The sequence below is a fragment of the Xenopus laevis genome, chromosome 2L, assembly GCF_017654675.1.
Source record: "Xenopus laevis strain J_2021 chromosome 2L, Xenopus_laevis_v10.1, whole genome shotgun sequence".
Lineage (NCBI taxonomy): Eukaryota > Metazoa > Chordata > Amphibia > Anura > Pipidae > Xenopus > Xenopus laevis.
The window spans coordinates 61,407,058-61,427,919 of NC_054373.1; the positions used below are offsets into that span (position 1 = coordinate 61,407,058).

At 38.3% G+C, this 20,862-nt stretch overlaps 1 protein-coding gene across 1 annotated transcript in view; it reads left to right on the plus strand.

The window, feature by feature from the left end:
- Nucleotides 1–20,862, plus strand: part of crybg2.L (crystallin beta-gamma domain containing 2 L homeolog) — a 57,077-nt gene that overhangs the window by 13,472 nt on the left and 22,743 nt on the right. Inside the window, exons 2-6 of the mRNA XM_018246441.2 lie at nucleotides 3,197–3,302; nucleotides 6,076–7,163; nucleotides 11,070–17,637; nucleotides 18,739–18,786; nucleotides 19,100–19,218. Of these exons, the coding sequence (XP_018101930.1) occupies nucleotides 3,197–3,302; nucleotides 6,076–7,163; nucleotides 11,070–17,637; nucleotides 18,739–18,786; nucleotides 19,100–19,218 (7,929 nt within the window). The remainder of the gene's footprint in view (nucleotides 1–3,196; nucleotides 3,303–6,075; nucleotides 7,164–11,069; nucleotides 17,638–18,738; nucleotides 18,787–19,099; nucleotides 19,219–20,862) is intronic.

The following is a 20,862-nucleotide window of genomic DNA, read 5'->3' on the forward strand; positions in this document are numbered from 1 at the left end:
CGTGGTTTAATAAAAAGATTAGATACATTCTACATACATTATTTTAATAAATAACCCCCTAAATTTCAAATGGGAAAAAGGGCTTTATGGGAATATATACCCATTATATATACAGGAAAAGCAAAGAGTGAACTCAGCTTCAGACTAAAGAAATATGAAGCTGTATCAAGACAAGTTCATTATATGGAGGCCTGATTTACATAGTGATAATCCTGTGGCATTTTTTATTAATTTTTTTTTTACATTTCTTGCATTGCAGTTCTTCTTCTGAAGAAAGAAGCCTATAGAACCCTTTATTTAATGAGTATGCACCGCCCACTGAGACAAATTAAAGAAAGAATGATAGAGAGAATCGAGGCAGGGAAAAAAGCAGGAGGAAATGATGGATTTAAAAACTAAAAAAACAGAGGATGAGATAAGACATTAAAAGTGTGTGAGAAAATAGATATTAGACAGCTAAAATACAGAGAAAGAGGATAAGAAGGAGGGTTAAATAACGGAATGATGATGAGAAAAGGAAAGAAGCTGAACAAAGAAAAGAGAAGAAAAAAATATACAAATGACTAGTGTCACAAGTGTCACAATTGTCAGCTTCCTGGTTGGCCTTAGCCTTACTAATGAAATCTGCCATATATAGCGCATACTAGAACATTAAAAATAATTGTTGTGTATTATTTGGTTACTAAAACACCTTTTCATTGTAGATGTTATGTTCCCCATGTTAGGATGTCAATTTGACCGCTCCCACACATATTATAAACACTTATTATTATAATTAACACATATTTATAAAGCACCAGCATATTTCTCAGCATCGTAAAGTAGAAGGGTGTATCCATCACAAATACAGCACACACATAAGGACCGATAGATAAGGCAGAGTGTTAGTTAATCCTTCCTGTGAATCAAAAACTATATTGCTAAACCATTTCTAAATCAGCCAGGGATTCACTAAGACACAAACAAGAAATATCTGGGCAGGACTAAATATCTGGGCAGAACTATCTAAATATATCTAAATATCTGGCACTATCTCAGGTTATAAGAAATCCTAATGGAGTTTTTTTTCAAGTATTTAAATTTCAGTATTAACATGTTGTATTTCTTCTTCTGCAGCATAAACCTACATGGCAAATGGCTCCATTTTTTTGCACTTTGCACCCGGCATTTCACTTTGTAAATAAGTCCTGGGGTTTTTGAAAGGGTGCATCTTGGATGCAGTTGTTACCGATATTGCAAATTACAAGAGAAAAATATGTAATTGTAACCCCAAATATGTTTCTGTTTCCGCTCAATAACTATTATTCAGAGCAGTTATATAAAATAATATGCACAGTCACAGTTATGTGTTTGATTCATAGATAGGTAATATACAGTGAGAATTTATATACAAAACAAAAGGATTATAGAAAGGTGTAATTTGCCAAGTTGTTGTTTTTTTGTGTGCCAGGGAAATATTTACTTTCATCTATTAGGGTGAAAGGATTGGTTTAGGACTAGATTAGAAAAGATTGTACTGGAGGGCTGCAGAATGGATTTCTATTATATATTAGCCAGTTCTGGACTGGGATTCAAAATGGGCCCTGGAATTTCAAGTACACAGAGGTCCAAACAGTCCACTAGATAGTGACTGTCTATATGGCATCTTACAACAGAGCCTCTGGTATTTGCCAGAACTCAATGATTGCAAGGCTGGGCCTGATATTAAAGGAAAACTATACCCCCCAAACAATGTAGGTCTCTATAAAAAGATATTGCATAAAACAGCTCATAAGTAAAATCCTGCTTCATGTAAATAAACCATTTTCATAATAATATACTTTTCTAGTAGTATGTGCCATTGGGTAATCATAAATAGAAAATTGCCATTTTAAAAAATAAGGGCCGCCCCCTGGGATCGTAGGATTCACTGTACTCACAAACATACCAACAAACCATACATGTTAGGTCACATGAGCCAATTAACAGACAGAGTTGTGTCTTTTGCTTCCACACTTCTTCCTGTTACAGTTAGAGTTGTAGTATTTCTGGTCAGGTGATCTCAGAGGCAGCACACAGACCATCACAAAATGGTGGCTCAAGGCAAGAGATGTAAAAGGGCAATATTTACTTAAATATATATTCCAGTTTGGGAAGATTCTTTAATATGCCACTTAATATGATATAAACTATCTGTTGCTTAAGTGTTCATTTTGGGAGTATAGTTTTCCTTTAACATATATTTAGGCATCTGAATGAATGAATTGATCTGTGATATGCCAAGTAGTGCACTGTTTAGCTCAAGGCAAAGAAAACTGGTGGGACAACAAACTTGTAGCAGTACTGCCCTAACCTGCGTACAGTGAAGTACACAAAAACTGATACTGGGAAAGCAGAGAAAAGTAGGAAGTACAGATACTATTGCAAAACAATGTAGTTATACAAGGAACACTGATTCTATTAAATGAATTAATGTGCCATAATACATTTTTATCATAATACATAGCAATCTGAAAATGACTGTTGGACAGAGCTTTCCAGAAGTACAAGATCACTGATAAGGGGAGTAAATACTGGAGTGATTTAATGTAATGCATTTTTTTCCATGAAATTGTGTTAATTGTACGCCTCCCTAGCCAATAACAATGGGTATTCTTCAGTTCTGGACCCTGGACATATAATATATGTCACTGCAAAAATCTTTTCATGTTGTTCTTCTCTTTACTCAGTGGTATCTGCAACTACTTGCTTACATTTATGTCAAGTTTTATTCTAAAAGTGCACAAAGGATTGAAAAGGTGGTAGCGTTTACATTTACTTAGAATGCAAAGGTTATATTTTACTTTAGTTGGAAATTGAATATTAATATTTTGGCAGTTATAATGAACTTGATTACAAAACTGTGGGCCAAACCACAGCCAATGATCCACACAAACCCCCACCCAACACCAAGATTTTGTGATCCATATATTGCTCTTCTTCATCTCTAGGCCCCTCTCTGTCACATGGTCCATGACTGCAAGATCACCTGTTCTTAGAATGAGTGGACAGTTTGTGTTTGGGTTTCTAAATAAACACAGTTGAAAAAGCATATAAAATTGCTATATATATATTATAATATGTATACAGTACTAATGGAAGTGAGGCGGAGGTCACATGGAAAAAACACAATGTAAAAGCTATATTGTCAAAATAACCTGATGTCTCTTTTGTACAGGAGTGATGCAGAAAACGAGAGGCAAGGATGGGGCCATAGTCTTCCACGCCTCAGATACCACAGAGCTGAAGATTCCATGTCGAGAAGTTCCAAAAGAGCATCAAAGGTCAGAGGAAGGAGTTTAGTTGCATAGTTTATATATTTCACAATTTTGCATTCTTGATGGAGTGTTGAAAGAGTGGCTGTTTCCTAATGCTTTGCGCTAAAGCACAGGGTTTCCCTGTTTGTTTTTTTTAGTGTATTACTGCATCAGTGCAACTACTAGTTTAACTAGGGTTTAGCTAACTTGCCTCAGTTTATATATAAGTGTCACTTTGCACTGTGTGCTTGTGAATGGCTCATTTATCAGCACTGGGCAAATTTGCAGTAACCCATTACAAACAGTCAAATGATGCATTTCATTGTTCTACTTGCAGTTGGCTGAAAAAAAATACTAATCACATATAGGTTGCTACGGGTTACTGCCCAGGTGCAAATTTGTCTGGTGTGGGTAAACGAGAACAGTTACATGTATGGCTTTTACAGACGAGCGTTTTTACCTGCGTTCCCCTGCGTTCCGTTTTTCTGCGTTCAGCCGCAGGGGAGCGCAGGGATAGACGCATTACATTTTTTCCAATGGGGCTGTGCTCACACAGGCGAGTGTAGGCGCCGAACGCAGGTTGAGACGCAACATGCTGCATTTTTCCTGCGTTCGGCGCCTACACGTGCCTGTGTGAGTACAGCCCCATTGGAAAAAATGTAATGCGTCTATCCCTGCGCTCCCCTGCGGCTGAACGCAGAAAAACGGAACGCAGGGGAGCACAGGTAAAAACGCTCGTCTGTAAGAGCCCTAACAGTCGTACATGGCTTCGGGATGCATGCTTAGTGCAGCTACAGTATTTAGTATGGTTTAAAAGTCATTATAAAGGGCATCAGGGCTGTTTATATTTAACATGTCCCAATAAACTGTCATTCCTTACCACTGAGTCACTGCAGGTTTCTGCCTTTCACAATACCTATTTCCAGAACCTATTGTTCTGCCTCATATGGGAGGTATGAATTAAAACCTAATACACAGCTTTAGCTACAACTCAATTAGCAAACAACAGGCTTGACTGAATTAAAGGTGGCAGAGTTAAGTTAAGTTAAAACCTTAAGTTAAGCACATCTAATTTTTCCAGGGAAAGTTTCTGTTACTAAATATAAATCAGTTATTATACAATATCATTATCTCAAGCTGTTATGTATTTTGTCTAACAGTAGTATAACCCCTAGAGGAGCAGCAAGCTAGTCCCCATCCAGTAGGGCCCGCCAGAGTCATTAGATGGCCATACATGGGCAGATTTAAGCTGCCGATGTGGGCCCTCAAGACTTAGGGGTCTATTTATCGTGCTGTGTAAAAAGTGGAGTGAAACATTACCGGTGATATTGCTCATTGCAACCAATCAGATCTTTGCTTTTGTTTTCTGACAAAATCTAATTGCTGATTGGATGATCTGGGCAACATCACCATGTAATGCTTCACTCCACTTTATATACAGCATGATAAATAGACCCCTAAATCTTGAAGGTCCACATTAGCAGCTTAAATCTGTTCATGTATGGCCATCTTAACTCTCACAAAGCAGCATTTTAGGCATTCTTTATGGCTTTATGGATATAAAGTCAAAGATTTTAGACTACAAAGTCAAAGATTTTTTAACATTAAATTTAAGTCTGCTTGTGAATGGGCCCTCTGACAGGCCTGCCCAACCAATATCTGCCCTCAGAACAGGCAAATATATATGGCCTGCATTCCCTTCACTGTGATCCAATCATTTGTCTCATATACCCTAAGGTGGGCATATCTGGGAAATATACGCTTGTTTAGCAATCTCGGATCTTGCAGTGCATGGCCAACTTTAGCACAAAAGCAAAAAATTTAGGTAAACTTTTTTCAAAAAATGTGTTGACTAAACACTACATGTTGTTTACAGTTACCCATAGAAAGCTTTTTTTGAAAACAATACAGAAGAAACAAGGATAACAACATGATGTCATCAGAACACGAATCATCTACTGTTAAAAAATGTTAAATTTCAAGAGATAAATTATTGCATGATTCTATCTTTTTTGTACATCCCAGTTTGCTGCAATATTTCCTGGAACATATTTCTAGGGGATATAACCAGTATCCTACAAAAGGAGACAGCCTACCTAGAGAGTTAATACGGAACTGAAGAGGCATAGCAGGGCAATGTTTATTCATTGTCTATGAGTAGGGTGCACTCTACTGTGATTTTTGGGAACTGCATGAGAAATAACCTTTCTGAAGTATACTGTAGGTTATTTGTTAAAGTCTGCATGGTGCTGAACCAGAGAAAAATAAAGGGTCAAAAGAAAATGTATACAGACTAATAATACCTTTAAAGAAACCATTGGTATGGTTTCTGGATAAATTATGCCATTTTACATTAATGTGCCCAGTGTTTGCACCTTGATGACTTTAGTAAATTACCACAACCTTTTTACAACTGTCATTCTGAGTAATCCAATACTGTAGTCCCTATTTTCTCCATTACCTTACTTTTTAACTATTATACTATTACATTCTGCAGCTAATGTACTAACAAAAGTGTTAAATCACCAGTGCAGTTGCCCATAGCAACTAGCAGCAATTACAGAAGTACAGTCTAGTACAAGTTTAAAATAAAGGCAATTACTTGGTTGCTTTGGTTAACTGCAATTTAACACTGATCTGCATTAGTATATTACTTGAGTTTCCCTTTAACTTTCATAAATGTTTAAAATTTAAATTCTTTATTTCTTCTAGTCCTTTCCTCACCTCTTCCCTATCTAGCTCTTTCCCTCTCTTTTTTCTTTCCTTTTCCTGTAATTTCTCTCACTTTTCTATCCTCTAGACCCGATCACTTAGTTCCTCCGAGATGAATTTGCCAGCCCCAGGCTTTCTGCAGCGGTTTGGGAGTCTGACCTGGCGCAAGAAGAAGCCCAGTGTCTTAGATGGCAGTGGTTTGGCTTCCCCTGAGTCCACCCTAGTGGACACTCATTGGTCCTTGGGTCAGCTGAACAGACCTGTGGATAGCGTGAGTGACCTGAAGGATGAGCGTCCAAAATCCTGCTATGTGGAAGCTTTGTTTACTGAGTCAGCATTGGAAAGCTCAGATTTTTGTCCCAAGGACAATCAGAATATCCAAAAAAACCTAGAAATATCAGCAACCTTTGATTGCCTGGCTGATAGTACTGTAAGTTATTGCTCCAGTGAAGAGGATGCTGGAGATAAAATTACTCAGCTGCAGTCCTTTATGTCTTCTAATGAAAAGGAGGAGAATGAGCAGGTAGTTCTCCCCTTTTGGGCACAGAGCATACTCAAAGAGTACATGCCAGAATACCATAAGCCGCAGCCATCACCAGTTTTGAAAAAACAAGAAGAAGGTGAAGAAGATAAATGTCTTCATGGTGAATTGACTTACAACACATCACAAGTTACAATGACTGAAGAGCAGATCAATTCAGCCCCTCATTCTCCCTCTCAGAGTGAAAAATCCCTAGAACCATATCAGTACTCTCAAACACATCCGAAGTGCCCAAGTTCCGAAAATGAAGAGCAAGATACACCTCAGCTAAACCCACCGTATCCAGCTGTCCAAGAAGAAGCACTGGCGCAGAATGTGACTGAATCCCAGGCAACTCCAGGTCCACACAAAGTCCGTTATGAAATCATCATAACCATGAAAAAAGAAGGACAGATGGATGAAACAGATGTGCCTGAGTTGGGAGGGGCCATGTCAATAGGGGAGGAACTTGTAGGACCAGATCTAAACCTGTCACCTTCATTGGAATGTCAGGCATGTGGCCATCATAGGGCGGGTACTACAGCACTGACAGCTCATGCTCACACAGAGCAGCCAAAGAACTATACAAACCTGGAGGATGAGAAGATCTCTGAGCTGAGGGGAGGAGAAACCTGCGTGAGGGCACATCTGGACAGGTAAGAAAAGGACATTAATGGGAAGGAGGACTAAATCACCTGTAGTAATCTAGGAATAATAAATCTATCTGGGGAACATATATTTACAGGTGAGAGGAAATTAAAAATAAATGGATTTATGGAATAGAGAATGTAAGGCATAGACAATCTGTTTACAGAGCGCTGTGTAGGTTATTTTTGCTTGACTTCAAACAACATTTCTTTACCAGTCCAGCTGTAGTATGATTCAATTAGATACATATTCATGTTGATTAATAGAATAGAGTATACCTGTGTAGAATTAGAAAGATACAGGAGAAAAACGTTCTCTTTTTCCTTTCCACTCCATATAATTTTGAATATAGATGAGTGCTAGTGTTTGTCAGTGCTTGGGGACGATTGATGGATGTTATATGCTATACCTGACCACTTCAAAAAGAAATATATTCCTAGAAATAATGCAAACGCCCTTTCGTGCTTTTATATATAAGAGTAGTTTATCCTGCTTACATTGTTTCCAGAGCTTGGCTGTTGCTCAAGGTTTGGACTCTGTATTCTGCAGGTGTGTTGCAAACCACTGACAGAGATACAAAGTCCAGTGGTTGGGGAAGTCGCAGTGTTATAGGATAAAAGAAAATGGGAAGGGCTTGGATTTCCCCTCGCTCACTATACAACTAGGTGCTTATATAACAATGTTGGAAATGCTGAACAGGCAGATAGCTTATTATCTGTTAAATACCCTGTTGAGAAAATTAAATACACTGCACAAAGACTATAACGGATGAAAGAGAAGACAAACACTACCAAATGGTGTATTTTTGATAAATATGTTAAACTAAAATATTGTTTTGGTATTCTGTATTACTGACATCAGTTGAAGCTAAAGTATGTGAGTGGATGAGCAGTGGAGGGTTAGGTGGGATCTCTCTGCTGGAGTTTGGGCACAACCAATATGAGAGTCATAGTAACGAGAATATGAAACTGCCTGTAGATATATAAATGCTCAGTCCCAAGGACTCCAGAAGTATGTATTTATCTTTGTTACTTGTTAACAGTTTTATGAGCGACAGTCCGTGAACTTTTTTACTGTTGTGTTCTGCTGTTGTCTGATAGGTGCTGTAGTGATTAATGTTACATTCACAACTACATATTTCCATAATTTCATGCTGTATGTAAATACACAGGGACGGCAATAATATTTGTTTCCCCCCAGCCCACCCAATATATCAGGGAAGGAATAGCACTCTGTGACTCTCTGAAAAACTGGCAGAGCTGCCACTGTAGATGTTGTTGGGGAAGTAAATCTGAGGTGCAGCTGAACTACCTCTGTGTTTCATCTTTTAAGTTTCAAGTGCAATGTGCACTAGGGTAGTCTCTGGTATGATCACTCTCAGCTATCTGTTGCTGCACAGTCTGGACGTCATTATGTAGTATGTTATGAATACATTTACATTTGTTGTTAGCTTGGCAGCTAGAAAAAAATCTTTATGCGCAATGTCTTACCTTGCTAAAAAGGAAAAGATTATTACAGTGAACTTTTTCTATTAATGCAGAACTGCACTTTGGGTTCCACCTTTAGAAAAATTTGACAGACTGGTTCATGATGATGAATATAAGTCATAAAAGTGATTCTTCTAAAATGACTGCGAAGCATAATGAGAAACTGACTCACACATTACCTAGGTCACTTACCAATACACTCCCACCGTTCAACAAATCACAGCTTGCCTGAACATTGCTACATTATATTTAGTTATCAACTATCCCTAGGCATAGTTCCTAATTTTGCTTACCTGAACCACATCATTTTCCCCCTTAAACTTTTATGGATTTTTAATGTCTACCAATATCCTAGAACTGTGCTGTCCAACTTCTGCTGGAATCTTTCTATCCTACATGGTGGAGGGCCGATAATGGAAGCCAGTGTTAAACCACACATGCTTTAAACCATACCCATGTTACTACACGGGCAGGCAGACTATGGCACATACAGGTAGCACAGGGCAGGCAGAGTATGACACAAACAGGAAGCATTGGGCAGGCAGAGTATGTCAAACACAGGGAGCATAGGGCAGGCAGAGTATGGCACAGACAGGGAGCATAGGGCAGGCAGACTATGGCACATACAGGTAGCATAGGGCAGACAGAGTATGACACACACAGGAAGCATAGGGCAGGCAGAGTATGACACACACAAGCAGTACAGGACAGGCAGAGTATGGCACACACGGTGCGTAGGGAAGGCAAAGTATAGCACACACAAGCAGCACAGGACAGGCAGAGTTTGGCACACACAAGAAGCATAGGGCAGCCAAAGTATTGCACACACAGACCATAGGGCAGGTAGAATAGAGCAGGAGACAGGGAAACTCTAAGATGAACACTTCATATTGTGCTACAAACAGTGACACAGTGCTGATGCCCATCCAATAGTTTGCCTGAGATGTCAACAGGTAAACAATGTGGGTACTTTTCAGTCCTAGAACAATTTCAGTGCTTCTCTGGCCAAAAATGATTTTTGGGGCAAAACATCTGGAATATACCAAAATATGTGACGTGGGCTACTAGTGACCCTAGTAGTTATTATTACTGAGTATAAAAAGTTGTACGGGCTGTTCTACATGTCTGACGAAGGGGTACGCCCCGAAACGTTACATCACTGACGCAAATAAAGATGTAGGGGTTAACCCCGCTACAGTAGCCATCGTGTGTTTGGTATCAATTCCTTCTTTTTTATAAACCATGCACCTTTTCACAGACTTGCACTATTGAGGTACACAACATAAAAACACTTTCATTTTTTGCTGTGACAAACCCAAACAGGTTCCTGTTTATTGACTTGCCCTGACCTGTGCATTCTGATAAGCAGCCACTCCCTCCCAGATTTGTCAACTGCACAAACTTTATACACGATATCTTATCCTATTCCCAACCACAAAAAACAGATCTACTTGTGTACTTACCAGCAGTTACTGATAGTTTGTTCTGGCAAAGTATAACGGGGTTTATGCTAAATTGATTCTCTGTCAAAAGAACATACACGGATTAGTGGTAGTTCTTTAGTATTTCCCAGCAGTTTGGGATGCACAGCAGTTCGATCTATTTTATGATGTATCTAAACTAACCAGCCAGGAATGTTTTTATGACAGTTAGAAAAATACAAACTGATATCAGAGTCAATTTATCACAATGCGTTTGACTGCTGAATCGTTAGATAGACGTAGAATTCTATTTTCTACCTGTTTTTCTGATGACTCAGCTCTTAACGTTTGTAATGAAAAATAACTACTTTTCCTGCGACCAATGGTTGCAGGAAAGATCATAATTTTTATGTGGATGGCCACCTTTACTCTTCAATGAAAATGACATATGGGTTGAAAGGAGTTGGACAATTATTTTCCACACTAAAATTAATGATTCAATAGCGGAAAATATATTGTTAAATACTAAAGAGTTGGCATTGGTTTACCAAGTAGTATCTATAATTACTGCTAGGTAGAATTGACAGACATGTGATAAATCAACAATAAAGTCTCTTAAAAATATTATACATGTAAAGGATCCGTTACCCGGAAATCCAAAAGCTCCAAATTACAGAAAGGCCTTCTCCTTTAGACTTTTTATACAAATAATTAAAATTTTTAAGAATTATTTCCTTTTTCTCTGTAGTAATAAAACAGTACCTTGTATATGATCCAAACTAAGATATATTAATCCTTATTGGAAGCAAAACCTGACTACTGGGTGTATTTAATGTTTACATGATTATTAAGTAGACTTAAGGTATGAAGATCCAAATTATCCATTATCCGAGAAGCCCTAGGTCCTGAGCATTCTAGATAACAGGTCCCATATCTATACTGCACAGTTGTAATTTAAAAAGAAAATATTTTGTCCTTGATTAATTTTGTTTTCTCTTTTCTGCAGGGATATCAGTTTGGCAGGGGATGAACAGCAGGACCTTCTGGTCTGTGAGCAGACACCTGAACATTATAGATCCCAGTCTCCCAATATGGAAAAGAAGTGCAGTCTCGATAACGAACATAGCCACAGCCCAGGGAGGGCTCAGCCTTCCAGAATGGTATTAAGTAATAATGAGGTATCAAGAGTACCAACCAATAGGGATAGAAACTCCTATGTGGGACATGTTATGGATATGAGGAAAGTGTTTGAAAGTAATGGCTCAAAAGAAGATTTTATCCATAATTTGAAAAGTGTGAAACCAAATTCATACAGTTCTGTAAGAGAAAAATATACTGTAACTCAAAATGAGCTTGGTGATCTTCACAAACCAATTTACTCTCAAGTTTTCAAGCCCCCTAAACCATCTTTGGACAGAAAAGGTTGTAATGAGTTATTCCCTCATTTGGCCAGGAAAGATTCTGTCAATGCAGCACAGGCTTGGGAAAGCAGTAAGGAAATGAACAGTAGATCAGTTCTGGAAAAGGATATGATCCATTTACGTGACAGGGATGTAAAGGTTAAAGAGACCAAACATAAACATACAATATTACCTCTCAAAGATCTCCATGTTCATCCCAGGACACCTACACCTCCACCAGATAAGTCAAGGACTATGTCAGTGTTTCTCACATCGCCAAAAGGTTGGAGAAAGGAGAGCCTCAGATCTCTGTCACCTAGACTACTTCATGAGCAGACAGATGGAAATATGGATTGTGCTAAACCTGTATTAAACAAGAGCCCAGATAAATTTACATTCACATATAATAAAGATGGCTACCAAAACTATGGTACAGATTCATTTTCAGCAAAACCAGTAGAAAAAGCAAGTATAAAAGTGTATAAAGGTACAGCAAAAGAAATAAATAATAATGTCCTAATCACTAACCCACTTATAACTAGTAAAGAGCAATCTGAGAATTCTTATAAGATGACTATTCTTCAGGATGAAAGCGATTTAAATAATATTGGGGAAAGTTCAACTGATCGGAACTTGACCCTGGAGTCAAATACATTAACAGCTATTTACAAACTTTCAGAAAGACAGCTGAGAGACACAGGTACTAGAGAAGAAGTTATGCTACAATTAGCAGAACAAGAAAGGCCGATGCAGGACCCTGCAATTATATCCTGGGAGCAGACAGAGTCTCCTGATGACCAAAGTGTATTCACAAAGAGCAATACAATTATCAGAGGAGAATCAGATGACTACTATGAACAAAGTAATTTCTTTGGCACAGTTGAAAGTCATATAACAGAAAATTATAAAGTAATGGATAACCCTGTGACATCAGATAATATGATTAATATGAACTATTTAACATCAGAGCAACCTATATTTTTAGATTATACTATTCCATTTGTAACTACAAATGTATACAAGGGTGCAACACAAGATGCAAGCCAGCATTGCCATATTGCTGAATCAAACACAGAATCAGTTACACGCAGAAATTATATTAATCCACCCGGAGAAATAATAACTGGGACAGCAGTCTCTGGAAACACTTTTGGAAAAACACAAACAAGATCATTTATATGGGATTTTCCAGAATATAGTGGTCAATGGCCTACATCCATGGTACTTGAGAATATTCACACTGATTATATGAATGATAACTCTTATAATGGGTGGCACAAAGCTAAAGCTCAGATGGTTTATACATCTACAGAAGATGAGTCAGAGCAAAAGGAACAAGACAAGCCAATATCAGAAGTCTTGACCAAAGCTGGAAATATAATCATTTCTCATCCAGAAGTAAAAGGTTACAGAACTGTAAATAAGACTGAACAGAGCAGTGAATCTGGAGAAAACAGAAATCAGGCTAATGATGGGATAGCTGCTGATAAAATCGGTTTGGATCTTGGGTCTACAAATCAGCAAAAAGCAGACAATGAAAGTACAAAGCAGGAGCATACAAAACAAAGTTATGATTCAGGAATCCATGAAGGAGACTTACAGGTAGTTGTGCAGCACTCTGTAGGTCTAAGTGAGGACAAAGCCAGGATTTCAAATGCTAGCCAAAATGTAGACAAGACTTTTTCTGTAGTCACAAATGACAAACCCGTTTGTACAATTTTGCCAGTTGGAAATGACATAGAAAACGTGCCATGTTTAACTCAAAATGCACTAGTGCCATCAAAAGAAACATCTCAAAAACAATCTACAATACAACAAAAAGAGCTTACCCACATACATCAGGATGGTATAATAGACATCAATCCAGTAAATAAAGAAATTTACAATCACATGAAGGATGAAGAAAAAACACACCAAGCTAGGGAAATGTTATTTCATATCTTGTCAAAGGAGATATCAGTGGAGCATGTATATGATTTCAGGGAGAAAGATTTGGAAAAATGTATGGCAAATGATAATATAGATATCATTGATCTTGCGCCTTCAATGGAGGATCAAGCAGATAATATGAGTGACCTGTTAGATGTACACCAGGCAGGTGATATGTTAGTCTACTTAGACACAAAGGAGGCATTGGTGGAACAGGATAATGACCAGGCAGATTTTTTACAGAAACCCGAAGAACTAGTAGGCCAGACTTACGATGCAATAGATATTGTGACATGTGTAACTCAAGATTCACTAGTGTTTGCACCATCCATTGAAGAATGTCTACAGCAAGCTACAAGTCAACCAAGTAAAAAGTTTATCCACATGCATACAATTGTTGAAAAAGATATTATGTCTGAAAAAGAAGATCAAGCAGACAGCAACATCAACATGAACGATGAAGATAAAACACACCGAGTTTCGGAATTGTTATTTCACATTCCTTCAAAGGAGATATCAGTGGAACATGCATATTATCAAGGGGAGAGAAATTTGGAAAAAATAGAGGTGGCAAATGACAATATAGATATTGTTTATATTACTCCTTCAGTGGAGAATGAAACAGAAAATATGAGTGGCTCATTAGCTGTAGGTGAGGCAGGTGATGTGTTAGGTTACACATACACAAAGGAGGCATCAGTGGAACAGGATAATCACCAGGCAATTACAGATAGGTTACAGAAATTCGAACAACTAGTAGATCAGACTGACAATGCAACAGATATTTTAACCTTAGAAAAGGAAACAGATGAAAATATCAGTAAAGGGGAAGGTGATGATAAGACAGACCAGATGTTTGATTACATATGTTCAGCTGGTGTATCAGAAGAACATGCCTTCATTCAGTCTAAAGATTATTTGATACGGAAGCCTAAGGATGTGATAGACCCACCTGTAATTGTGATAGATGAGAGTTTGGAGGAGAACCAAGTAGAAAATATGCGTGGCTCATTAGCCGTAGACGTGGCTGGAGATGTGTTAGTTTACATATCCACAAAAGAAGCATCAGTGGAGCAGTATAATCACAAGGCAATTACAGATAGGTTACAGAAACTGGAACAGCTAGTAGACCAGACTGACAATGCAACAGATATTCTGACTTTGACGAAGGAAACAGATGAAAATATCAGATGGGAAGTTGATGATAACAAAGACCAGATGTTTGATTACATATGTTCAGTGAATGTATCAGAAGAACATGGCTTCATTCAGTCTAAAGAATATTTGATACAGAAGCCTATGGATGTGATAGACCCAAATGTAAATGTGATAGATGAGTGCTTGGAGGAGAACCCAGAAGAAAATGATAGTGGCTTAGAAGATGAAGACACAGTAGACATTCAAAGTTACAGACTGATGACGGGCAAATCAGTAGAAAATACGAATGAAAAACCAAGCAGTGAAAAACCTGTAGTTCAGGAAAACCATTATGCCAGTCTCACAGATTCATCTTCAAAGGACATCCAAGCTGAGCATATAATCAACCTTACTGCTGAAGATATAAAAGGTCATTCAAACAATTCTCAAAATGTTATCTTTTTTGCATCCTTCAATGAAGCATCTGTAGAACACAACAAATATAAACCAGTTGCCATAAACCAAGGAGAAAATGTACTAAATCAATCTAATGGTATAATCAGTATTCTGCCTACTGATGAGCTGCATAAACAAGTCGAATTTATAACTATGGACCCCAAAGTGGAACGCCATAGTGAAAACTCTTTATTAGCAAATAAAAATGATATTCAAGCGATTGTTGATAAATACAGAAGTGACTATGTTACTGACGACAGAAACTTGCTAATACAGGAAGCACAAAAAGTTGAAAATAGAAACCCTACTTCATCCACTGGTTTTCATTCTCATTCTGGACAGATCTCTTCAGAGATAAGTTCAAAAGTGTGTCAGGAAAGTGTGCAGGATGCAGACACACAAGCCTCAGGTCACTCAATTATAGAGGACAAAGGGTGTCCTGATGTCCTTGAACCTTCAATGCAAAAAGTGCTGACAAACCTATCAGAGCAATCAGTCCAACTTGTACAAGGCTCTCATGTTTCCAATACGGTTAATGTAAGGAATGACATTACAACAGAGTATACAGGGGATCGGTACAATTTGCAGATTGAAGAAGAATCTTCTAAAGATATGGAGATGTGGATTAACACACTTCGACACCTAGAGTCTCATTCTGGGCAGATCTCTACAGAGATAAATTCAAAAGTGTGTCAGGAAAGCATGCCGGATGCAGACACACAAACCACAGGTCAGTCAAATATAGAGGACAAAGGGTCTCCTGATGTCCTTGAACCTTCAGTGCAAAAAGTGCTGACAAACCTATCAGAGCAATCAGTCCAACTTGAACAAGGCTCTCAAACTTACAATACGGTTCATGTTAGCAATGACATTACAACAGAGTATACAGGGGATCGGTACAATTTGCAGATTCAAGAAGAATCTTCTAAAGATATGGAGATGTGGATTAACACACTTCGATACCTAGAGTCTCATTCTGGGAAGATCTCTTCAGAGATAAATTCAAAAGTGTGTCAGGAAAGCGTGCCGGATGCAGACACACAAACCACAGGTCAGTCAAATACAGAGGACAAAGGGTCTCCTGATGTCCTTGAACCTTCAGTGCAAAAATTGCTTACAAACCTATCAGAGCAATCAGTCCAACTTGAACAAGGCTCTCAAACTTACAATACGGTTCATGTTAGCAATGACATTACAACAGAGTATACAGGGGATCGGTACAATTTGCAGATTGAAGAAGAATCTTCTAAAGATATGGAGATGTGGATTAACACACTTCGACACCTAGAGTCTCATTCTGGGCAGATCTCTTCAGAGATAAGTTCAAAAGTGTGTCAGGAAAGTGTGCAGGATGCAGACACACAAACCACAGATCAGTCAAATATAGAGGACAAAGGGTCTCCTGATGTTCTTGAACCTTCAGTGCAAAAAGTGCTGACAAACCTATCAGAGCAATCAGTCCAACTTGAACAAGGCTCTCAAATTTACAATACGGTTCATGTTAGCAATGACATTACATCAGAGTATACAGGGGATCGGTACAATTTGCAGATTGAAGAAGAATCTTCTAAAGATATGGAGATGTGGATTAACACACTTCGACACCTAGAGTCTCATTCTGGGCAGATCTCTTCAGAGATAACTTCAAAAGTGTGTCAGGAAAGTGTGCAGGATGCAGACACACAAACCACAGGTCAGTCAAATACAGAGGACAAAGGGTCTACTGATGTCCTTGAACCTTCAGTGCAAAAATTGCTTACAAACCTATCAGAGCAATCAGTTCAATTTGTACAAGGCTCTCAAGCTTACAATATGGTTCATGTTAGGAATGACATTACAAAAGAGTATACAGGAGATCAGTACAATTTGCAGAGTGAAGAAGAATCTTCTAAAGATATGGCGATGTGGATTAATACACTTCGACACCTGGAGATTCCTGAATTTATGAAATATCAGAGAGTCCCAAGACAGCCACGGCATTCTGCATTATCTATGTATGCCACTCTTCCCCCTATCAAAGAGGATGTGTGTTCCCCAAATAGCGATCACATTGATAGTGATAGTCTCCCACAAGAGAAAAATGATGATCTGGAGATAAGTCAAGACACAAAACCAATACTGAATTTGGAGCATAATGAAAAAAAGTACTCCTGGGAGAAGGACTTTGAGAAGCCAATACAGATCTCCCCACTTGAAATGATGAGGAAACATTCTGGAGAAGAAGTTGAAAGGACGACATCCCATAAATCTTCGCTTACACAAAACCTCAGTCAAAGGCAAGAATCAATCATTGGATCCCTGTTGTTGTCTGAAAGACAAGAGAGAAAAAATGAGCAGAATGAGGGAAAGTCATTCTCTAGGCTGAAAAGTAGTTTACTTTTAAGCAGTTATATCAAACCCAAAAAAGAGCCTTTAAGTGTAAATGGAGAAGAGGAAGAAATTTTGTCAGATTCGGTGCATACCGAAGCTGGAAGCACACAGCCGAATGTGGTTGTTCCTAGAATACCAGAAAGTCCAAAACATCCAGTCACTGGAACTGATACCCCTCCAAAGCATACTGTGGATTCTGTTCCCCCTCTGGTCTCTAAAGAACTCCCATGCAAGTCAAACCTAAGGATTGTCTCTCAATTTAAAGCTTCCACTGACATCTGGGTAAAATTCATTCTTGCACTTTCTTTCTGATTTATGTTGTTTCTTTCTATCAGGAATAAACATCTGTTGGTATAACCGTAGTTTGTAAGATTTGCACTCTTAATATTGGTGGATTTTTACTAGTATGTATTGTTAACTGGAGGTAAAGTATAATAATCTCTGAACAAATAATTTGCCATGAGTGCTAATCTAGTCTAATTCTCCTTAATTAACTCTGTTCTAGCTGTAGTGATTGAGCTGATGCCAACTCAGACCTAAAGTCTTCTGACCTTAGTGCAACACCCTACCCAGTTTCTGATTTAATTTCTAAGACATTATTTTTCTTGTTGAAAAAAACCCATTTTAGTTGAAGAAACATCCTGTCCTGTTTGGTGTAAATACATTAAATAAATATACATACGACTGTTCACTATTAACTTACTTAGCCTCTTTGCGGTCCTACCACTAGTACAAAATAGCCACTATAGTGTAATTATCCATACTAACCAATAAAATGTAACATGTAGTAGCCAAAACCAAACAAATCACTGATTGTTGACTGCACTGGTGTGAATAAGTACCTTGGTTAGTATTTAGTATGGTATTTACACAGCATAGTGTAGTATACCCCTTTATAAAGTACCAGTGTGCATTTGTACTAAACTGCAAAATGGTACTTTACTAATTTATTCTTTATTCTGTTTGTTATGCACTGTATTTTGTATTTACTACTGTGGCCTGTGTGCTCCTTGTTACTTTGCAAGTATTTCTCAAAGCCTGTGTTTCTTTTATATAGAATTTATTAGTATAGAAATTATATTTAGATGGGTTCAAAATTATGTGCAACCAATTAAGGCTTAAATATCATGGGCTGTAGAATTTCAATGATATTTATAAATACATCTTATAAAGAATAAGAATTCACATAGCATTTTAGCCATGGAACTGACCTGACATAATATATAGGTATATTTGGAATAGATATTTGGCTGCACATGCCAAAGTATTGATCTTCAATTAATTATAACAGTTGTCGCAATCTAGTAGTAGTAGTAATAGTATCAATTATGTATTAAAAGTTGGTACAGCTAACAGTCTTTATTTCTCTGTCCACTCTTTTAGCACCATACCAAAAAAGAACATGGCAAAGTGAACCCCAGACCAGGGAAGGTAATGTGATATATATTTCCCGTTTGTGGCTCATCATCTGGATTGCCATGACCTTTAATAAGTTTTAAGTGAGGGTATGGGAGATATACAGTAGATGGCTGGCTGGAACAGATGGGCCACTGCCCTTCCAACCAGCAATTTAATGAGAAACGGAGCTGAACTGTGTTGGTCATTTGGAGCTGAGAGTTTGTCTTTGATGCTCAGTCCCTCACAGGGTCCATGGTAAAACAAACTACATAATCTCAGTTTTGAGACCTCAACCACTGGCCGTACAAAACAGCTTGCTTACCTGCCTTATGTTTTCATGCTACAGGTTCTACTGTTTTCAGATCTGGGGTTCAATGGGAAGTGCTATGAAATTAATGGAAATGTGAGTGACACAAGTGAATGGGAACTTCAGGAAACCATATCGATACGGGTTATCCGAGGGGGGTAAGTGTGATGTTAAAGGAACAGTTACACAAAAATTTTTTTAAATAACTGTTCTCTGCACTGTTAACTGGTCTGTTTGCTTCAGAAATGCTACTATAGATTATATAGATAAGCTGCTATTAGGGTTGCCACCTTTTCTGGAAAAAAAATACCGGCCTTCTTATATATTTATATTTTTTCCCTATTAATAACATTGGGATCAACCATCATTGTTACTGGCCAGGCCAGGTGGCAACCCTAGCTGCTATGTAGCCATGAGGGAGGGGGGTAGCTCGTGTCAGCACTGCAAACAACAATGGGGTTAGATTCCTTTGTAAGAAGTAAGCTCATTTATTATACATAAGTTATCTGTTATCTGTGATTTAGACAGTTTCTGTGTGGCAACCCTCATTGGCAATAACGATTTTTTTTTCTTAAAGGGATACTGTCATGGAAATTTTTTTTTCCAAAATGCATCCGTTAATAGTGCTGCTCCAGCAGAATTCTGCACTGAAATCTGTTTCTCAAAAGAGCAAACCTATTTTTTATATTTAATTTTGAAATCCGGCATGGGGCTAGACATATTGTCAGTTTCCCAGCTGCCCCCAGTCATGTGAATTGCGCACTGATAAACTTCAATCACTCTTTACTGCCGTACTGCAAGTTGGAGTGATATTACCCCCCCCCAGCAGCCTAACAACAGAACAATGGGAAGGTAACCAGATAGCAGCTCCCTAACACAAGATAGCAGCTGCCTGGTAGATCAAAGAACAGCACTCAATAATAAAATCCAGGTCCCACTGTGACACATTCAGTTATATTGAGTAGGAGAAAAAACAGCCTGCCAGAAAGCAGTTCCACCTTAAAGTGCTGCCTCTTTCTGAAAACACATGACCAGGCAAAAAGACCTGAGATGGCTGTGTGATTTAAAAATATAAACTACATCATAAAAATTATGACAGAATCCCTTTAAGATGATCATACACCAGTTGACCTTAAAGATATCTAACCAATAACCACGCATGCAAAACAGATAGATGTTATATGATATGGCCATATTGGAAGGGAAGGGCCAAAAATCACCCTGAATGGGCAGTTATGACTCAAAAACCCATTCTGCAACATTTTTGACTGCTCAATTGCCAGTGGCGGGGAGGCAAGATTATGACTGGCAGTCAAAATCACGGGAGACCACTGCTGTATTAATATACAGTGCTGCTCCAGTCACCAAACCTTCACCCTTCCCTGATTGGTGCATATGCAGGTCAGTCTTTCTGTAGGTGCCAATTGTGAAAGACCCCATCCTTCAGCTCTGCCAACTAATTTAGCCATAAGCATCCACTGGTGGCTAGGGTGACTAGGCACATCAGAAAGCTGATCAGAACTTGGGGCGTATTCTCAGTCTGCAGAGAAATGCAGGCCGAGCTGCAGTAGCCTAAAAACAGCAGACAGTGCAGATCAACATACTGTCATAAGTGCACACCACTGCAATGATAAACCATATAATGCCACATATCAATTTACTAATGAGTACTTTACAGAGAAAGGAACAAGGTAGAAGAGATTTATTTATTTCCTGCACCAACAAGTCCATACAACAATTGTACATTTTTTTGGCTATCCAATGTCATCTATTGCATAAACATGAGGAAAGTGGTATTGTCA